The sequence below is a fragment of the Pecten maximus genome, chromosome 19 (genome assembly GCF_902652985.1).
Source record: "Pecten maximus chromosome 19, xPecMax1.1, whole genome shotgun sequence".
Lineage (NCBI taxonomy): Eukaryota > Metazoa > Mollusca > Bivalvia > Pectinida > Pectinidae > Pecten > Pecten maximus.
Genome location: NC_047033.1, coordinates 5,028,564 through 5,044,419, shown reverse-complemented (window position 1 = coordinate 5,044,419; position 15,856 = coordinate 5,028,564). Strand labels below are relative to the sequence as shown.

Here is a 15,856-nt window from a genome sequence, read left to right as displayed (position 1 = left end):
ATACTTTCACGATTTTTTAGGTTCTAAGAGTTTATCATTATACTATGGAGGATCTTTCTGGTTATTGATTGTGAATTATTACAACCGAATGTCTACAAGGAACCATGCTGACAATACTAAGTTCCTTGAGGATGTTTGATTTATGTTAAAGATATGATGCAAATAAAGTAATATATCTAATATGGTGGCTTATGCGCTTGTGATGTCACTTGACAATCAGCCTGGTTCCCTCTCACAATTAAGATATGCATATTCACTCCCACAAAATGTACAGATTCAGAGCCGTGCTCTAAACAGACAGCTTTCTTGTATATTACCTCTCACGATCAAGGGACCCTGAATGGACAGTGTATCGGAATTCAAAAACATTATTACATCATATTAGCTAAAAATATAATTTTTCATTAAACTGTGGCCTACGTCTTCTAAGATCACATACTTGTGACATTTGGATCCAAGCCTTCTTGGCCATCTCTTAAAAAACTAAAATGAATAGTTCGTCAATAACTTCAATAATGAGACGTCAGTTAACACTTCGCCTATCAAAATATCAGACGTCAGTTAACACTTCACCTATCAAAATATACTGTGTTGACATAAACACAGGATATCACTCTGTCACCAACTAATCATTTTAATTATCGACTGGAGATTCTTTACAATGTATCACAAGAGGAACAATGAATTACATAGAATTTCAAGTCATCGATCTGAATAAAGCCTTCAGCATCTATACTGCTAGATCTTTGCAGCCCTAAAGTACCTGTAAATATACACTGGTGCACTAATTACATGTTTTTTTAATGGTATAAACTTATAATGTCACACATCAAAGATCCAGAAATAGGGTTGAAGTGTTTTCCAAGAAAAAAAACCCATGAGATTATTAAAAACCTGAGCTTTTTAATTGCCAAATTACCGTCCCTTTAATAAGGTACTGCAATAACAATTGATATTGCTCAGTTAGAAATTTCAACTAAAATTTATCTTCTGTTTCTTGATCAAGGGATGGCTATTGGACATTTTCATGATCATAACCATGACTTTATTACTTATATAGTGTTAATTTTCTGTATTAGAAGAGTTACCTCCCTTCAATTGTAATTACTGCAGCATACATACTATACTTATAAGGTCTAGTTAGTAATAAGACACAGTAAGGAGATACATTATTTGAACTCCTGACCTTTTTTTTCTTTTTTTTTGGGGGGGGGGGGGGGGGGGGGAGGAGGAGGGGATGGTTAAAACAAATGTATCTGCCTTTGCCAATTGAATCTGAGAATGAATAAAAAAGATTAAAAAAAAACCTCTCAAACTAAGGCCCTGCTCATTGTTACCAGGATGTATATATTTACCCACAAATTTTGCACACTCAATTTTCATCAAGATTTCCTCATTCAAACAGAAAAATTATTTTTTGATATCTGCTATTTCAGTTCATGCAGCATCCATGCATGACTACACAGGGGCAATTTGAGCTTCACTTATCAGAAAATCCTATAAGAACTTCTAGACTATATGTATAAGCATTAACTTGGCCTGATGGAAAATGTGTCAGAGGGCTCTTGTTATAGAAAGCAATCCCAAAGTATTGGAATGAAAATATTACACACAGTTATGTCCCTTGAGTGACAAAATAAACATGTAGTTATGCCCCCTTTATCTATAATAATGTATAAACAGTAATCATCTTTTTTTTCCCAATTTATCAAAAGTCAGCCATATCACTTTATATAAATACCAAGTCCAGAGAGAGTAATCTCCCTTACCACTTTTGTACAGATTACATATACAACCACACAACCTGGCACTCCCCGCTCAGAAATTTGGTGGCACTGCCAAGAAGTCATTGTCCAGCAGGCTAGCAGACTCAGATACCATTTCTTTGTGTCTTGATAAAGGGGCAGATTGCCTCAAAAAAATTAAAAATTTTCATAGTCCACAGTGTTGGATTTACTTCATTGCCTTATATATATTCATCATAATGCAGGAGATCACATCAAGATTTCAAAATTTTTCCCCAGGGGACATGCCCTTTCCCTTTACTTACCATGTCCATGGTTTAGTTGCTGCAGGTGCCCTGTTGGGTCACTGGCGAGTGATGGGTTAGTCCCCATATTGGGGTTCATGATTAAAGCCTTCATATACAGTCCTCAAACATCTGTCTCCGTGGTTTAGCTTTAAATTAAACAAAAGTTAACCTACTTAACTAAATCCTGATTAGAATTTAGAACATACAATAAGATATCAATTGGCATTTAAATTTTTCAAACTTGGTGTTACACTAATTTGTTACAGATTTTTCAACAACAGCAAATATTTAATAATACAGAAATAAAGCTATATCATAATATACATAGTATAAATTCATGGCAAATGTTGGTATTAGTGCCTGGTACAGGTGTAAAATTTTCATAAAATTGACCATCACCCTAATGTAATAGTCTCTGAAAATCAGTTCTTATAAATCAATTTGGCCATTTTAATCTTCAGAATTCAAAAAGGATATTCTGGAGAAGTTACAAAATTTCTGGCTGTTCAGAATCTTTTAAGAACTCTTTCTGATGACAATTAAAACCTTATTGTCAGCATCAAAATGCTTTTCCTGTGGTTAGTTTGGATAAGCAAAAGTGATGAGAATATGTAAGGTCAGAATAAAATTAGAATGCCGAAATATAGCCAATCAGGGGAATCTGGATTTACTGAAAGATCACTGGTCATATATTTTATACAAAGTATTGCATTAATACATAAGTCTGTATGTTGTTTTTCTTATTTCTGCTGGTATCACCATTTCATTGCTTTGTTATGCTTATTTATCCTGTCAATCTTATAATATACACAAACTTTAATACTGTTCAGCTTATACATTTTGATAACTTTTCCTGTCAATTTTATAATATACATAGATATCTAATACTGTTCAGCTAATACCATTTCATGGCTTCGTTATTCTTATTTCCTGTCAATTTTATAATATACACAAATATCTAATACTGTTTGGCTATTACAAATTGCAAACTTTAATTAATTAGCACCATTGAAACGTTTGACAATCAATCACGCATAAATTTATAAAGAATTTCTGCAAATAAAACATCAAATAAAATATCATATGTTGGTTTACATGATAAATTGAGACAAATAATTTCCATAAGAACAATAAGTATATATAGATACCATTGTAAAATGTTTGTATAAGAAAAACAAACTTGCGCGGAATATCACTTAAACTATATGCTGTAGGGCCTTACCTTTTAACTATTTGTCCAGTCACTGGTTTGCAGATCTTTATTTCCTTTCCACAATAAACCTGAAACACACAAATCATATACATGGAGTTTTTACGAGTTCTACATCCAAACAATGAAAACTACACCTAAATTCAGAGGGTTGTTAGAGTGTTTGACAATGTTGACACATGACCTAAAAATAGGTCAAGGTCATTTCTTTTAACAAATTAATTTGTTGGACTTCATCAATATCAAGATTCTAGGTTACTAAAATAACTTATTTGAGTGTTCATGTTAACAAAGTTGACTCTGTGACCTTGAAATTATGGAACAGTGATCGAAATTAACTAGGGATGCAAGGAAACTGGACTTGCTATCAAAATATAGCTATGAGATCCTAGATTAAGTTCAGTCTGATTAGAAATTGGTATAGCCATCAGGGTCAATGAAGAGTAAAAGATGTTCTAGTCCATAAAATGAATATCACAACACTCAGGGAAGTCTGTCTGATATGTTTTAAGGTATCATATTCATGACATCATATCCGCAGAAGATAAAATTTGATCTTTACATAACTGCAAAACAGAAATGGCCTCTACACTGCTATTCAGCAACATCAACAAGATACAAATCTCTGTGCATCACCTTTTATTATAAGCACACCCCTTTTGTGTATGTGCGCAATGCACTTTTTACGTAAAATACAGTATTTCCTATAAAAACTTCCTATTCTACCAACTACCTGATGACAGCCAGCTTAAAGGTCAAAGCATATTGATGGTAACAAGCTGTAGAAAAACATCTTAATATTCTGTTTGGAAACCAGCGTCTTCAGGAGTGATTCTCTTCATTTCTATTTATTCTACAAATGTGTTAACATCAATGCTTCTTTTAAAAAAAAACTGTTCACAGGTTAATATTCTCGCAACAGCCAGGTTCATATGAGTACGGGTTCAGAGAGACACTTACATGCTTTCATCAAGGTATCAAGGTGAACAGTATATATTTTCATGTTCAGCAAGAAAGTTCAACCACACATCCGGAATGATCCGAGTATATGAATTAGATGCCAATTAATGATCTGCGCCCGATGCTAATACATATTTAATTTTGCTTCTTAACCTCTGACTGGAGAGGCTGATTGTCAAGCCTTTTCATTACAAATCTATCTATATTTAATGAGAAGAGAAACTCGTATTTCCATGCTGTACTAATTTCCAATCCTCTCAAGAAAACTTAGCCTACTAAATAATTGGCAGATCCTACACTCACCAGTTCTTATAATGGCTAATTTATATCAGAGCTATTCATGCAAACGACATAAGCAAGACAGTTAAAAGCACGAATTACTTTCACTATGAATTTTATAATAGCCTGAAACAAAACTATACTTAAACCCATCAAACTTCAGACAAAAACAATCCTAGCTTTCAAATAGCCCCAAAACATCTAGAAGCATCAATAATTACTGAACAGAGCAAAAATGAAGTTCATGCTAAAATAGCATTACTACATACAGTGTACAACAGATGAAACATATAATAAAAAAATATCAGGTCGAGATGCGGGGAATTTCCCTTAATCTTAGCTCTGGTTAGTTAAGTTTCCAGGTCAAAATTTCATTTTACCCAAATATTTCTGCTTTCCTATCAAGGTCCAGATTTCATTTTACCCAAATATTTCTGATTTCATATCCAGTTCCAGATCTCATTCTACATATGTTTCTAGTTCCTATCCAGTTCCAGATTTCAATTTACCCAAATATTTCTGGTTTCCTATCCAGTTCCAGATTTCATCTTATCTATCTGTTTCTGGTTTCATATCCAGTTCCAGATTTCATCTTATCTATCTGTTTCTGGTTTCCTATCCAGTTCCAGATTTCAATTTACCCAAATATTTCTGGTTTCCTATCCAGTTCCAGATTAAATTTTACCCAAATATTTCTGGTTTCCTATCCAGTTCCAGATTTCATCTTATCTATCTGTTTCTGGTTTCCTATCCAGTTCCAGATTTCAATTTACCCAAATATTTCTGGTTTCCTATCCAGTTCGATCCAGATTACATTTTACCCAAATATTTCTGGTTTCCTATCCAGTTCCAGATTTCATCTTATCTATCTGTTTCTGGTTTCCTATCCAGTTCCAGATTTCATCTTATCTATCTGTTTCTGGTTTCCTATCCAGGTCCAGATTTCATTTTACCCAAATATTTCTGGTTTCATATCCAGTTCCAGATCACATTTTATCCAAATATTTCTGGTTTCATATCCAGTTCCAGATTACATTTACCCAAATATTTCTGGTTTCCTATCCAGTTCCAGATTTCAATTTACCCAAATATTTCTGGTTTCCTATCCAGTTCCAGATTTCATCTTATCTATCTGTTTCTGGTTTCCCTTCCCAGTTCCAGGTTACTTATCTGTTTGGCAGGAACATTATCTTAAGAGGATACCCAAAAATCTCTATTTCTAGCCTTCAACAGATCTTAACTCTTTCCGCACTTTGTGTTCTTTCCGGATTCCGTACCGGAAGTAGTTATTAGGCTCGCCCCCGGAAGTTTAAACAAAATGGCAGACTACAAGTGCATTTTTGGTGTGTTGTTATTTTCATATAGAAACAGAAAAGTTAGTTTTATCTTTGTACATGATTAAGAAATATTTAACAAAATAAGATAACTAGATCAGATTTATCACTCTGAAACGGCCTAGACTCTGATATCTAAAATGCAAACGTAGCAAGCCGCCATATTGTTTACATTAAGACCATATTGAGAAAATATCAACTATTACTCTCACGTAAAACAAACGAAATAAAAAATAATTTATCAACCAAAGTGTTTGTTTCAAAAGCTTTGAACACATTTTATATATCATTGCATTTGGTAATTGTATTTATCGTTTGATGCTGTCAACAAATCAACACTTTAAAAACGTCAACTTAGTCTTTCGACTAAAGTCGACAGCGGGGAAGAGGGAGCTTGAAATCATGTCGACTATAGTCGACAACGGGGAAGAGGGATTAATGTCGACTATAGTCGACAACGGTACTGAAAGAGTTAAACTACAGAAATGTTTCTTCAATTATCAGAGTCAACAAAATTGAACTGGTACAGCTCCAAACGGCTTTTAATAAGTTGGTGGTGTAGGAATTGGGTCGTCCTAGGTAGTACATGACCAGCTGAAATTTCATCCTAATTTAACTTAGTCAATTTATTAACATATTCTTCTAATATCGGTATATTTCTATGCTTAAAGTAAGAAATTATCTTTTAATGTACAGTGTATCTGTATACATGAGCTCCTTTTAGAAATACTTTGATCTTGGGCATATTTGAATTGATGAACTAAATAGCCACACTTTTATAAAACATTTATTTAAATATTTCATTATTTTTTATTCTTTCACTGGAATATCATTTTTTTTTCTCCATTTTTTATTAAATGATTATCTTTTTTTGTTAAAATTCTAATTAAAGCTATTTACATACAAGTTAAATTGGCTATACATATTTATAATTATTTATCATACATTTCGTTCTTCCAATATAGGTATGTTTATATATATATCATATATATCATTCAGTCATGAATAGCATTGCTATAAGCTATAAATCCCTGTAGATACAATAACTGCTTGAAAATCCAGGTCAGAAAAATCACCAGCGCTAACCTTTGTCCTGTATGGAACAGACAGAAGCATGGTTCCAATTCTGGTTTTATCATGTCCATGGGAATAAAAGTACAACTGAACTCTGGTCTGCCGTCCAACACTAACGACTAGTCCAGTGGACCGATTATTAGTCGTACAAATATATACACACAATTTTAGCCACACATACAAAGCTCTCAAACACGTACAAACACCTGAAATGACACAGAAAGTCTGTTACCTGTTCACGCTGTCGATGTACTGTAAACACCTTATGTAGAGAATTGACAATACAGATGTGATGATCTGTATACAGGATCACTCTACATGTATAATAATCTGAGGCAGTTAATACCGGTAGCACATCCTCGATCAATGGTCACAATAAGTGGGAAGGCTGACTGTGTGGTATGGAGCACAACTAACCATCAGACGAACTAGTAGCCATGTACAGCCGCAGTAATCTATAAACGTATTTCTATCATTGGTCATCTGCCGCACAATATTTTCATAAATATTTACGGAACGATTAAGTCCATTTGGAACAGTCACCTTAGAAAGATTACACTATATCCATGGCCAATGGTCGCGGAGGTGTGTAAACACATTCCATTCTCTGTGGGTCAAATTACGTGGTCATCGAGTTTTTTTGTCCGACGTGGCAAATATAGCCTGTGGTCACTGGACCAGAAAGTCCTCCTTTATGTGCGTATCCATCGACTGAATTCCAACGAAAAATCCAATTGTGTAGGACAAGTCCTTTGTATCCACAAAGCAGACATAACACCTTTTGCATTGACCAACTAACACAACAAGAAACACAGATTCATGTGTACGTCTCATAAATTGCATGCATAATCTCCTGACATGTGTGTCGCCCTAAATCGGTGATACGGAGATATATATTCATGCGGTCAACTAAATGAGCTGAATATATACATGTGGCTACAGGTTAGAGGTTTGTACAGGTGAGCGATCATGCAGCACACGCTGTAGACCTGGAATAACCTGTATTTACCTGTATTTATACCTAGACATATCTCACCTTGTGACCGGACCTCCATATAATAGTTATTAATATATTCTACTGTCTTCAATTGTACAGTTTGATCATTTCAATGTTTACTATTCTGAAATAGATTCCATCTTTGACATTAAGATATTCAAATTATCATCTAACAAAAAAAAAAAAAAAATCCATGTCTGCCGAATTTATCCATCAATTACCCGGTACAATTCAAACAGTTCTGCATGCATGAATCCGGAAATCTTTTTAAGTTACTACATTTTTTTTGTATTACATTTTTTCCAAAGAAAATAACTGCTGAGTTAAATATAGTACATTTACAGGCCTTTGGCCTCGCGCAATAGTCTAACATCGGTCGATTACCAGTACCAAGGGTCAAATATGCTTGACTATTGCACAGTTATGTATAGTCAAACCAGAATGACCTGTCGTGTTGACCTTTTCGCGGAATATTCAAAGTTTGTAGTTCAATTTGTGCACAGGTGTGTAAATGTTAACAAAATATATTGATTAGGAATACTACTGTGTCCAGCAGCATGCTGTTTTGGATCATTCATTTTTGTTCCAATTGTTTATTGACAGCACAGGGATTGTATCATTTATTTTTGATGCATGGTTTACACATATTCAAGTAACTATGTGATTGATTAAATGTGATCCACCCAGCACGAGGTTAACGTTGTCATGGTCATCTTTACCCTATGTGATCAACTGTTCACATGTTAACAGTTTTGTCGCTAAATCTAGACCAGTATAAATACAAATGATGCAGCTGATGATAAGGTTTGCTACATTATAAACAACTAACAGATATATATGTATGTATACAAAGCACCTATTTCCCCTAAATTACTATAGACTCGACTGTAATCAATATGCTAATCAAAGTTCAACACGACAGGTCATTTTTGCCAGACTATATGTCATATTGTTTACCTACTGTTCATACATGTCAACCCCTGAAACCTCCAATGAGGGAGATCTCCCTCATTCCACATCCAAAATGAGGGAGAAAGTGCGTAAAAAAAAAATTGATCGCGACAGTTTTGTTGCATTTAGGGGATGTTCCTCCGGTGTAAATTACCTCAGGCTACATTTTTCCAAACAGTATTTGCTTTCTTTGATATATAGAGTTGTTTTTTTAAATATCCAATTTTCAAGTAATATCATAAATATCTATTTGTGTTCAAAATCACTAATCAGTATAAGTTCACATGTCTAGTGATTGACGCATGGTGTAGATAGCAATAGGTCGCCCTTAAAAAATTCTAAAAAATATTAATGATCTCTATAAAAATATTAAGGCTAAGCTTTTCTTCTTATGGAACAATTACAAACAATCAATTAAATTACATCTGTTCCTGAGTGGATTGGTAGCATGATGACAGCAACATCCAATATTTCTGGTCATACCAGCATCCCCTTGACAACATTCCCCATCACCTAGTAACAGCTAGATTGGACTACCGTGGCCCAGAAACACCATGGTCACCCTCCCAGGACAACATTTCTGACACAAAACCCAGACCTGGTGCTGCATCTGGTGGTCATCATATAATCACACCGGTTCTGACCTAGGCAGACTCAATTCTATATATATTACAACCATTTGTGTGATGAGACATCATCATCAGGACTGTTACCAAAACAGATTAGTCACAAACAATACCTTCTTCTTGTGATGATCCCCTCTGAATTAAGAAGCCATAATTATACTGTATTTATCCTCAAATAGGCCCCTTCTCTTTGTGTAAAAATTTAGTATTAAAATTAGAGGGCATATTTTTTACCACTTTTAGTTTCAGATGGACACTGCTGTTTAATAGTGAACAAATACATAAATTAAATCATTAGCTATGTATGTATCCTGTAATGTATTATAATTTAGCCCAGGGTGTCAACACACAAATTTTTTATTCAAGAAAAGGGCTTAGGATTTCTTAATTATTGAAGGATATTCAAATATCAATTATTAGCATATTCACTGACTGTAATCCACAAATGGTTCAGACATGCAAGTTATTTCATAATTTTTTTTATATATATTCAGTATTTTACAAGAGGTCCAAAGGGTCTGAATTGCTCACATGGCCAGGTAAGAATAATGGCAAAATTACTTTTTCCAATTCTTTTTTTGTTGTTGACTGTGAATAGTTAGTGATGCTTCAAGAAATGGTGTACAATATTTCTAACAGAGGTGATATGAAGGTCATTTGTATGCTGAATCTCTACAGGACTCTGTCCAATGTACCTATAGCTGCTTGCAAAATATTAGATCATTGCAGTATTTCAAACATCCCTGACTCTTGTGACATAGAAAACAGATTAAGGTCATTGGTATGAGGAAGCTATATATTAGCACTCCATAGCAGGTACCTCTCAATACTGGCCATAGATGAGTACCCCGGGTCTTTGCGAGAAGATTTGCACAGGAATACACAGGATTTTTTTACTATTTGATTCTGTGACTTAAAAAATATGTTGAGGTCATTTATAGGAGGAAACCGTATACCGCTTTGTCCTAGGTACCTCTAGGTACCTACTGGCCAAAGATCACTTCACAGATGAAGATGATCTCCTTGAAGAAGGTTAAAATGTGATGGTCAGATGACCACTCCTGCACCATACCACAGGTTCACTGGCACAATTACACACATGGTAATTAAATTTCCACATGTGACCAGTAAGTTCTAGCAATACATTGTAACTATATGATGACACACCTTCTACTACTAAGAAATCATGATTATTATAAAGTAGTAGATGGATTGTCATCATAATTGCTTCTGTGGTTATTTTTTTGCAATATTTTTCACCATCATACACAAAAATAAATGTTATATCTCGTATTGTCATATTGTATGTAACCCTACCAAATCTGGTTGGTATTCATAACCGACATAAACAATGCCATTTCATTTGACATTTACACTAATTAGCTCTGTCGTTTGAAAGAAATTTTCAATTTGGAAATTAATCTGGTCCGTAACCCATAGGCCTGTATATATAGGATGCCTAATGTAATCCTAGTGAACGGATTAATTTGTACCTCTGACCTACATGTCTGTAGAACGTAGGATAAAGCAGATGATATCGAGACAGAGAGCTGTAACCTTATTGTACCTTTTATACAGGTAAACTGTACACAGAGTGATATATTATACAGCTTCTCAAATGATTCAGCAAGGATAATGATTACATTGCAGAAACTACTGTATATATTTTCTATAGTAATAATGCAAGAGAAATGGTCTCACTGTATGCATCAATACTGGGTCAAAAAAATTTGAACAACAAGAGGCCCAATGGACCTGTATGACACACTACTACAATTGCAATTTTAAAGTTGACCTATATGTCATTTATGTGGCTGCTAATAAAAGCATGATACCTCCTCATTTCAATATGGGAGTGAGTCTGAGTATAGAAAGTCTAGTCATTTATATTACCTGTAGCCCTTCAACACGGCACATTCCAGGCCCATATAATGGTTTTCAGATCTGTCACTTACCAAGACAAAAGAAATATTAAACAGAGTTTAGCACATTTGAGCCCTGTAACCTGGAAAGTAGGTCAAGGTCATGCAGTTGAACGAATTTGGTAGCCTAGATTTCATCCCAGCAAACTACAGGCCAATATCAGGTATTAAGCCTGTTGGTTACTGAGAATAAGTTGTTATAAAGATTTTATCATATTTGATCCCTGTGACCTCAAAGAAGGTCAAGGTCTTTCATTGAGCCTCTTACATTGGTTATTGAGAAAGACTTGTTTGAAGAAAAATATGATGCCAGCCAGACAAAAGCCAACAGACGAACTATATCCACCTTCTGACGTTAGTGTTATTTGTCGCCCCCCTCTATATCCCCAATCACACAGACGAACTATATCCACCTTCTGACGTTAGTGTTATTTGTCGCCCCCCTCTATATCCCCAATCACACAGACGAAATATATCCACCTTCTGACGTTAGTGTTATTTGTCGCCCCCCTCTATATCCCCAATCACACAGACGAACTATATCCACCTTCTGACGTTAGTGTTATTTGTCGCCCCCCCTCTATATCCACAATCACACAGACGAACTATATCCACCTTCTGACGTTAGTGTTATTTGTCGCCCCCCTCTATATCCCCAATCACACAGACGAACTATATCCACCTTCTGACGTTAGTGTTATTTGTCGCCCCCCTCTATATCCCCAATCACACAGACGAACTATATCCACCTTCTGACGTTAGTATACAATTATTGCCCTTGTTCCGGGTTGACATGAATATTTGACCACCCGAGAGGTGTCATGTCACCCGAGGGCGTAGCCCGAGGGTGACATGACACCTCAAGAGTGGGCAAATATTCATGTCAACTCGGAACAAGGGCAGTAATTGTTTTATTATACCGAAAAAAACATAAGTGAATTAATTTTGGTATCAATAAGTTTATTTATTACTATCAACAGTTTTTAAGAAAAGTTTTTAAGAGGTACCCCATCGTCTTTCTGGACCCGGCATAAAATTCTCCCAGTTGAACTTTCAATGTATGGACGTCGAAGTTTTCACAATCCTTTGGTCTAGGCCTACCTGTTGCAGATAGGAAATGTCTAAAGGAATCCACGGCCACATTAATGACCCTTTTGGTGTTTTTAGAATCCTTTTCTTGCAATAATTTCGCCAATTCCTCCTCTGTTGGCAGACGATAGCGTCCGCCGGCAGCCATTGTTGTTGTCAAGCAGAATACTCGGAACTTCTCTGATTCGACTACTTTTGAAGACGTTACGGAAGAGAGTTCCGAGTTGGGGCTCACGAGAGGGTGACATAACGATTTTGGAGGGCTCACGAGAGGGTGACATAACGAATGTTTTTAATCACGTGACATGGTTTTCACTAATCAGAAGCTGTGATACAAGTCTGAGGTATAATAATGTTATTTGTCACCCCCCTCTATATCCCCAATCACACAGACGAACTATATCCACCTTCTGACGTTAGTGTTATTTGTCGCCCCCCTCTATATCCCCAATCACACAGACGAACTATATCCACCTTCTGACGTTAGTGTTATTTGTCACCCCCCTCTATATCCCCAATCACACAGACGAACTATATCCACCTTCTGACGTTAGTATACAATTATTGCCCTTGTTCCGGGTTGACATGAATATTTGACCACCCGAGAGGTGTCATGTCACCCGAGGGCGTAGCCCGAGGGTGACATGACACCTCAAGAGTGGGCAAATATTCATGTCAACTCGGAACAAGGGCAGTAATTGTTTTATTATACCGAAAAAAACATAAGTGAATTAATTTTGGTATCAATAAGTTTATTTATTACTATCAACAGTTTTTAAGAAAAGTTTTTAAGAGGTACCCCATCGTCTTTCTGGACCCGGCATAAAATTCTCCCAGTTGAACTTTCAATGTATGGACGTCGAAGTTTTCACAATCCTTTGGTCTAGGCCTACCTGTTGCAGATAGGAAATGTCTAAAGGAATCCACGGCCACATTAATGACCCTTTTGGTGTTTTTAGAATCCTTTTCTTGCAATAATTTCGCCAATTCCTCCTCTGTTGGCAGACGATAGCGTCCGCCGGCAGCCATTGTTGTTGTCAAGCAGAATACTCGGAACTTCTCTGATTCGACTACTTTTGAAGACGTTACGGAAGAGAGTTCCGAGTTGGGGCTCACGAGAGGGTGACATAACGATTTTGGAGGGCTCACGAGAGGGTGACATAACGAATGTTTTTAATCACGTGACATGGTTTTCACTAATCAGAAGCTGTGATACAAGTCTGAGGTATAATAATGTTATTTGTCACCCCCCTCTATATCCCCAATCACACAGACGAACTATATCCACCTTCTGACGTTAGTGTTATTTGTCGCCCCCCTCTATATCCCCAATCACACAGACGAACTATATCCACCTTCTGACGTTAGTGTTATTTGTCACCCCCCTCTATATCCCCAATCACACAGACGAACTATATCCACCTTCTGACGTTAGTGTTATTTGTCGCCCCCTCTATATCCCCAATCACACAGACGAACTATATCCACCTTCTGATGTTAGTGTTATTTGTCACCCCCCTCTATATCCCTAATCACAACATATGACAACTTTTCAAATTTCCCATCTTTTATATATAAATAACATAAATAATCCGTCGATAGCCACAAACAAACATTAGGATCCATTGATTATAAGACAGTTGATCAGTCACAATCAGTCCACTGGAGCGAAGCCAGGACCTTTTACAATGTCATGTATATATATTGATGTTCCAAAGCCAGGACCTTTTACAATGTCATGTATATTGATGTTCCAAAGCCAGGACCTTTTACAATGTCATGTATATTGATGTTCCAAAGCCAGGACCTTTTACAATGTCATGTATATTGATGTTCCAAAGCCAGGACCTTTTACAATGTCATGTATATTGATGTTCCAAAGCCAGGACCTTTTACAATGTCATGTATATTGATGTTCCACACACACAAAAAAAAGAAATTTTGGTTTAATTTTGAAGGAATGTAACCACAAAATATATTCAACACAACACCAGAAAATCTATTTAATTCAACTATGTTCAAATCAATTGTGTTTAATTTACTATTAGCTAAAGATGAGAAATACTGGGACCAAATAAAAAACATTTTACTCAAACAAATTTGATTCAAGCATGTTTGTCACAATTAAGTTTGCTGAATGTTTGTATATTCTTACCTTGTCAAGTATTCACAATTTAGACAGCGATTATAACTCTTTAAGTTTTTGTAAAGAATTGCCCCCCCTGCCACTAGTCAATCAAGCCTATACACTACTAACTCATCTCCCCTCCACCTCAAAGGGGCCGTGATATTAGCTCAATTGTTAGATCGCTGGCCAAATAACCTAAGATGAAGGTCTGAGGTGCGCATTTCGATGCCCCCTTCCTATGTCGGTTTGTATTTCTCGGGAAGCTGAGAAACGGGTTGGTCTGTTATATCCTTGGGCAAGATTCTTATTATTTACCCTTGTTGCATGCTCTGGATGGTGTGCAAGGGGTCTCTCGTATGTAGTTAAGTGAGGTAGTCACCAACTACTACAATGAGAACCTGTCTCAAAAGGACCCGCTGTTCACAGGGTGATAATTAAACAAAGCAAATAAACCCCCTCCATCTTCAATTTATTTATATTATAAGGCCTAATTTCTGTTGATTAAAGAATCTAGGGAGGATCAATTTATTAGTCCCAATGAACACTATAACTATCTAATATTTATGTTGATTAGCACAGAGAGGCAGTGGAAAAGAATTATAATCCTTCTAAGATTAAAACAATTATGTTAAGCTGTTGATCGATTCAAAGGTGCTCAGCATGCTCATGATTAATCAAGGTCGATTATGAAATAATATGTAGATAACATGACCTTTTGACTGATAAGTATGCTGAACACCTATGGTTGAAATGGCAGAAACAATTTTTGAATTTGAAATATTTGGGAGTTCAATCTATCGAAGTACAGCCTTTCAGCAGGCAAATATGTTGGTCAATACACTACACATATATTAAGAGGGGATAGCTAGACTACACACAGACTCCATAGTCTGTTGACCCCTCACAAAACCTGAGTTCCAGTACCCAACCCTCACTGAGCATTATTAGATCAATGACCTGGGCCAGTCCAACATAGCAAGGTCAGGGATGGCAGGTTGAGGTCAGACATAAATTGTGTGTGGTAAATATAATCTGCTAATGTCAATAATTACCTGAGACTTGGAGCAGCCTGTCAGTACAGATGACCTTTAGTACAGTTCAGCTTTAAGGTCCCGGGTGTAATGGCCTGTATCTACAACAAGACATATATTGACCTTACAACAAAACTTACACAAATTTAAATTATATGAGTCAATGTTATAACAATCTTACACAAAATCATTATAGTCAAACTTACAACAAACTCACACAAAA

The 15,856-nt window shown here is 35.9% G+C and overlaps 1 protein-coding gene across 6 annotated transcripts in view; it reads right to left on the bottom strand.

The window, feature by feature from the left end:
* LOC117318131 (retinoic acid receptor beta-like) overlaps positions 1–15,856 on the bottom strand; it is a 71,996-nt gene that overhangs the window by 18,265 nt on the left and 37,875 nt on the right. For 5 of the 6 annotated variants that reach the window (XM_033873138.1, XM_033873133.1, XM_033873134.1 and 2 more), the window contains 3 exons: positions 15,655–15,734; positions 3,255–3,313; positions 2,051–2,178 (listed from right to left, as the gene is read on the bottom strand). In XM_033873138.1, the coding sequence (XP_033729029.1) occupies positions 2,051–2,144 (94 nt within the window). In that variant the 5' untranslated portion in view covers positions 2,145–2,178; positions 3,255–3,313; positions 15,655–15,734. Of the gene's footprint in view, positions 1–2,050; positions 2,179–3,254; positions 3,314–7,121; positions 7,866–15,654; positions 15,735–15,856 lie in introns of those variants that run through there. The other variant, XM_033873137.1, reaches the window with a different exon arrangement.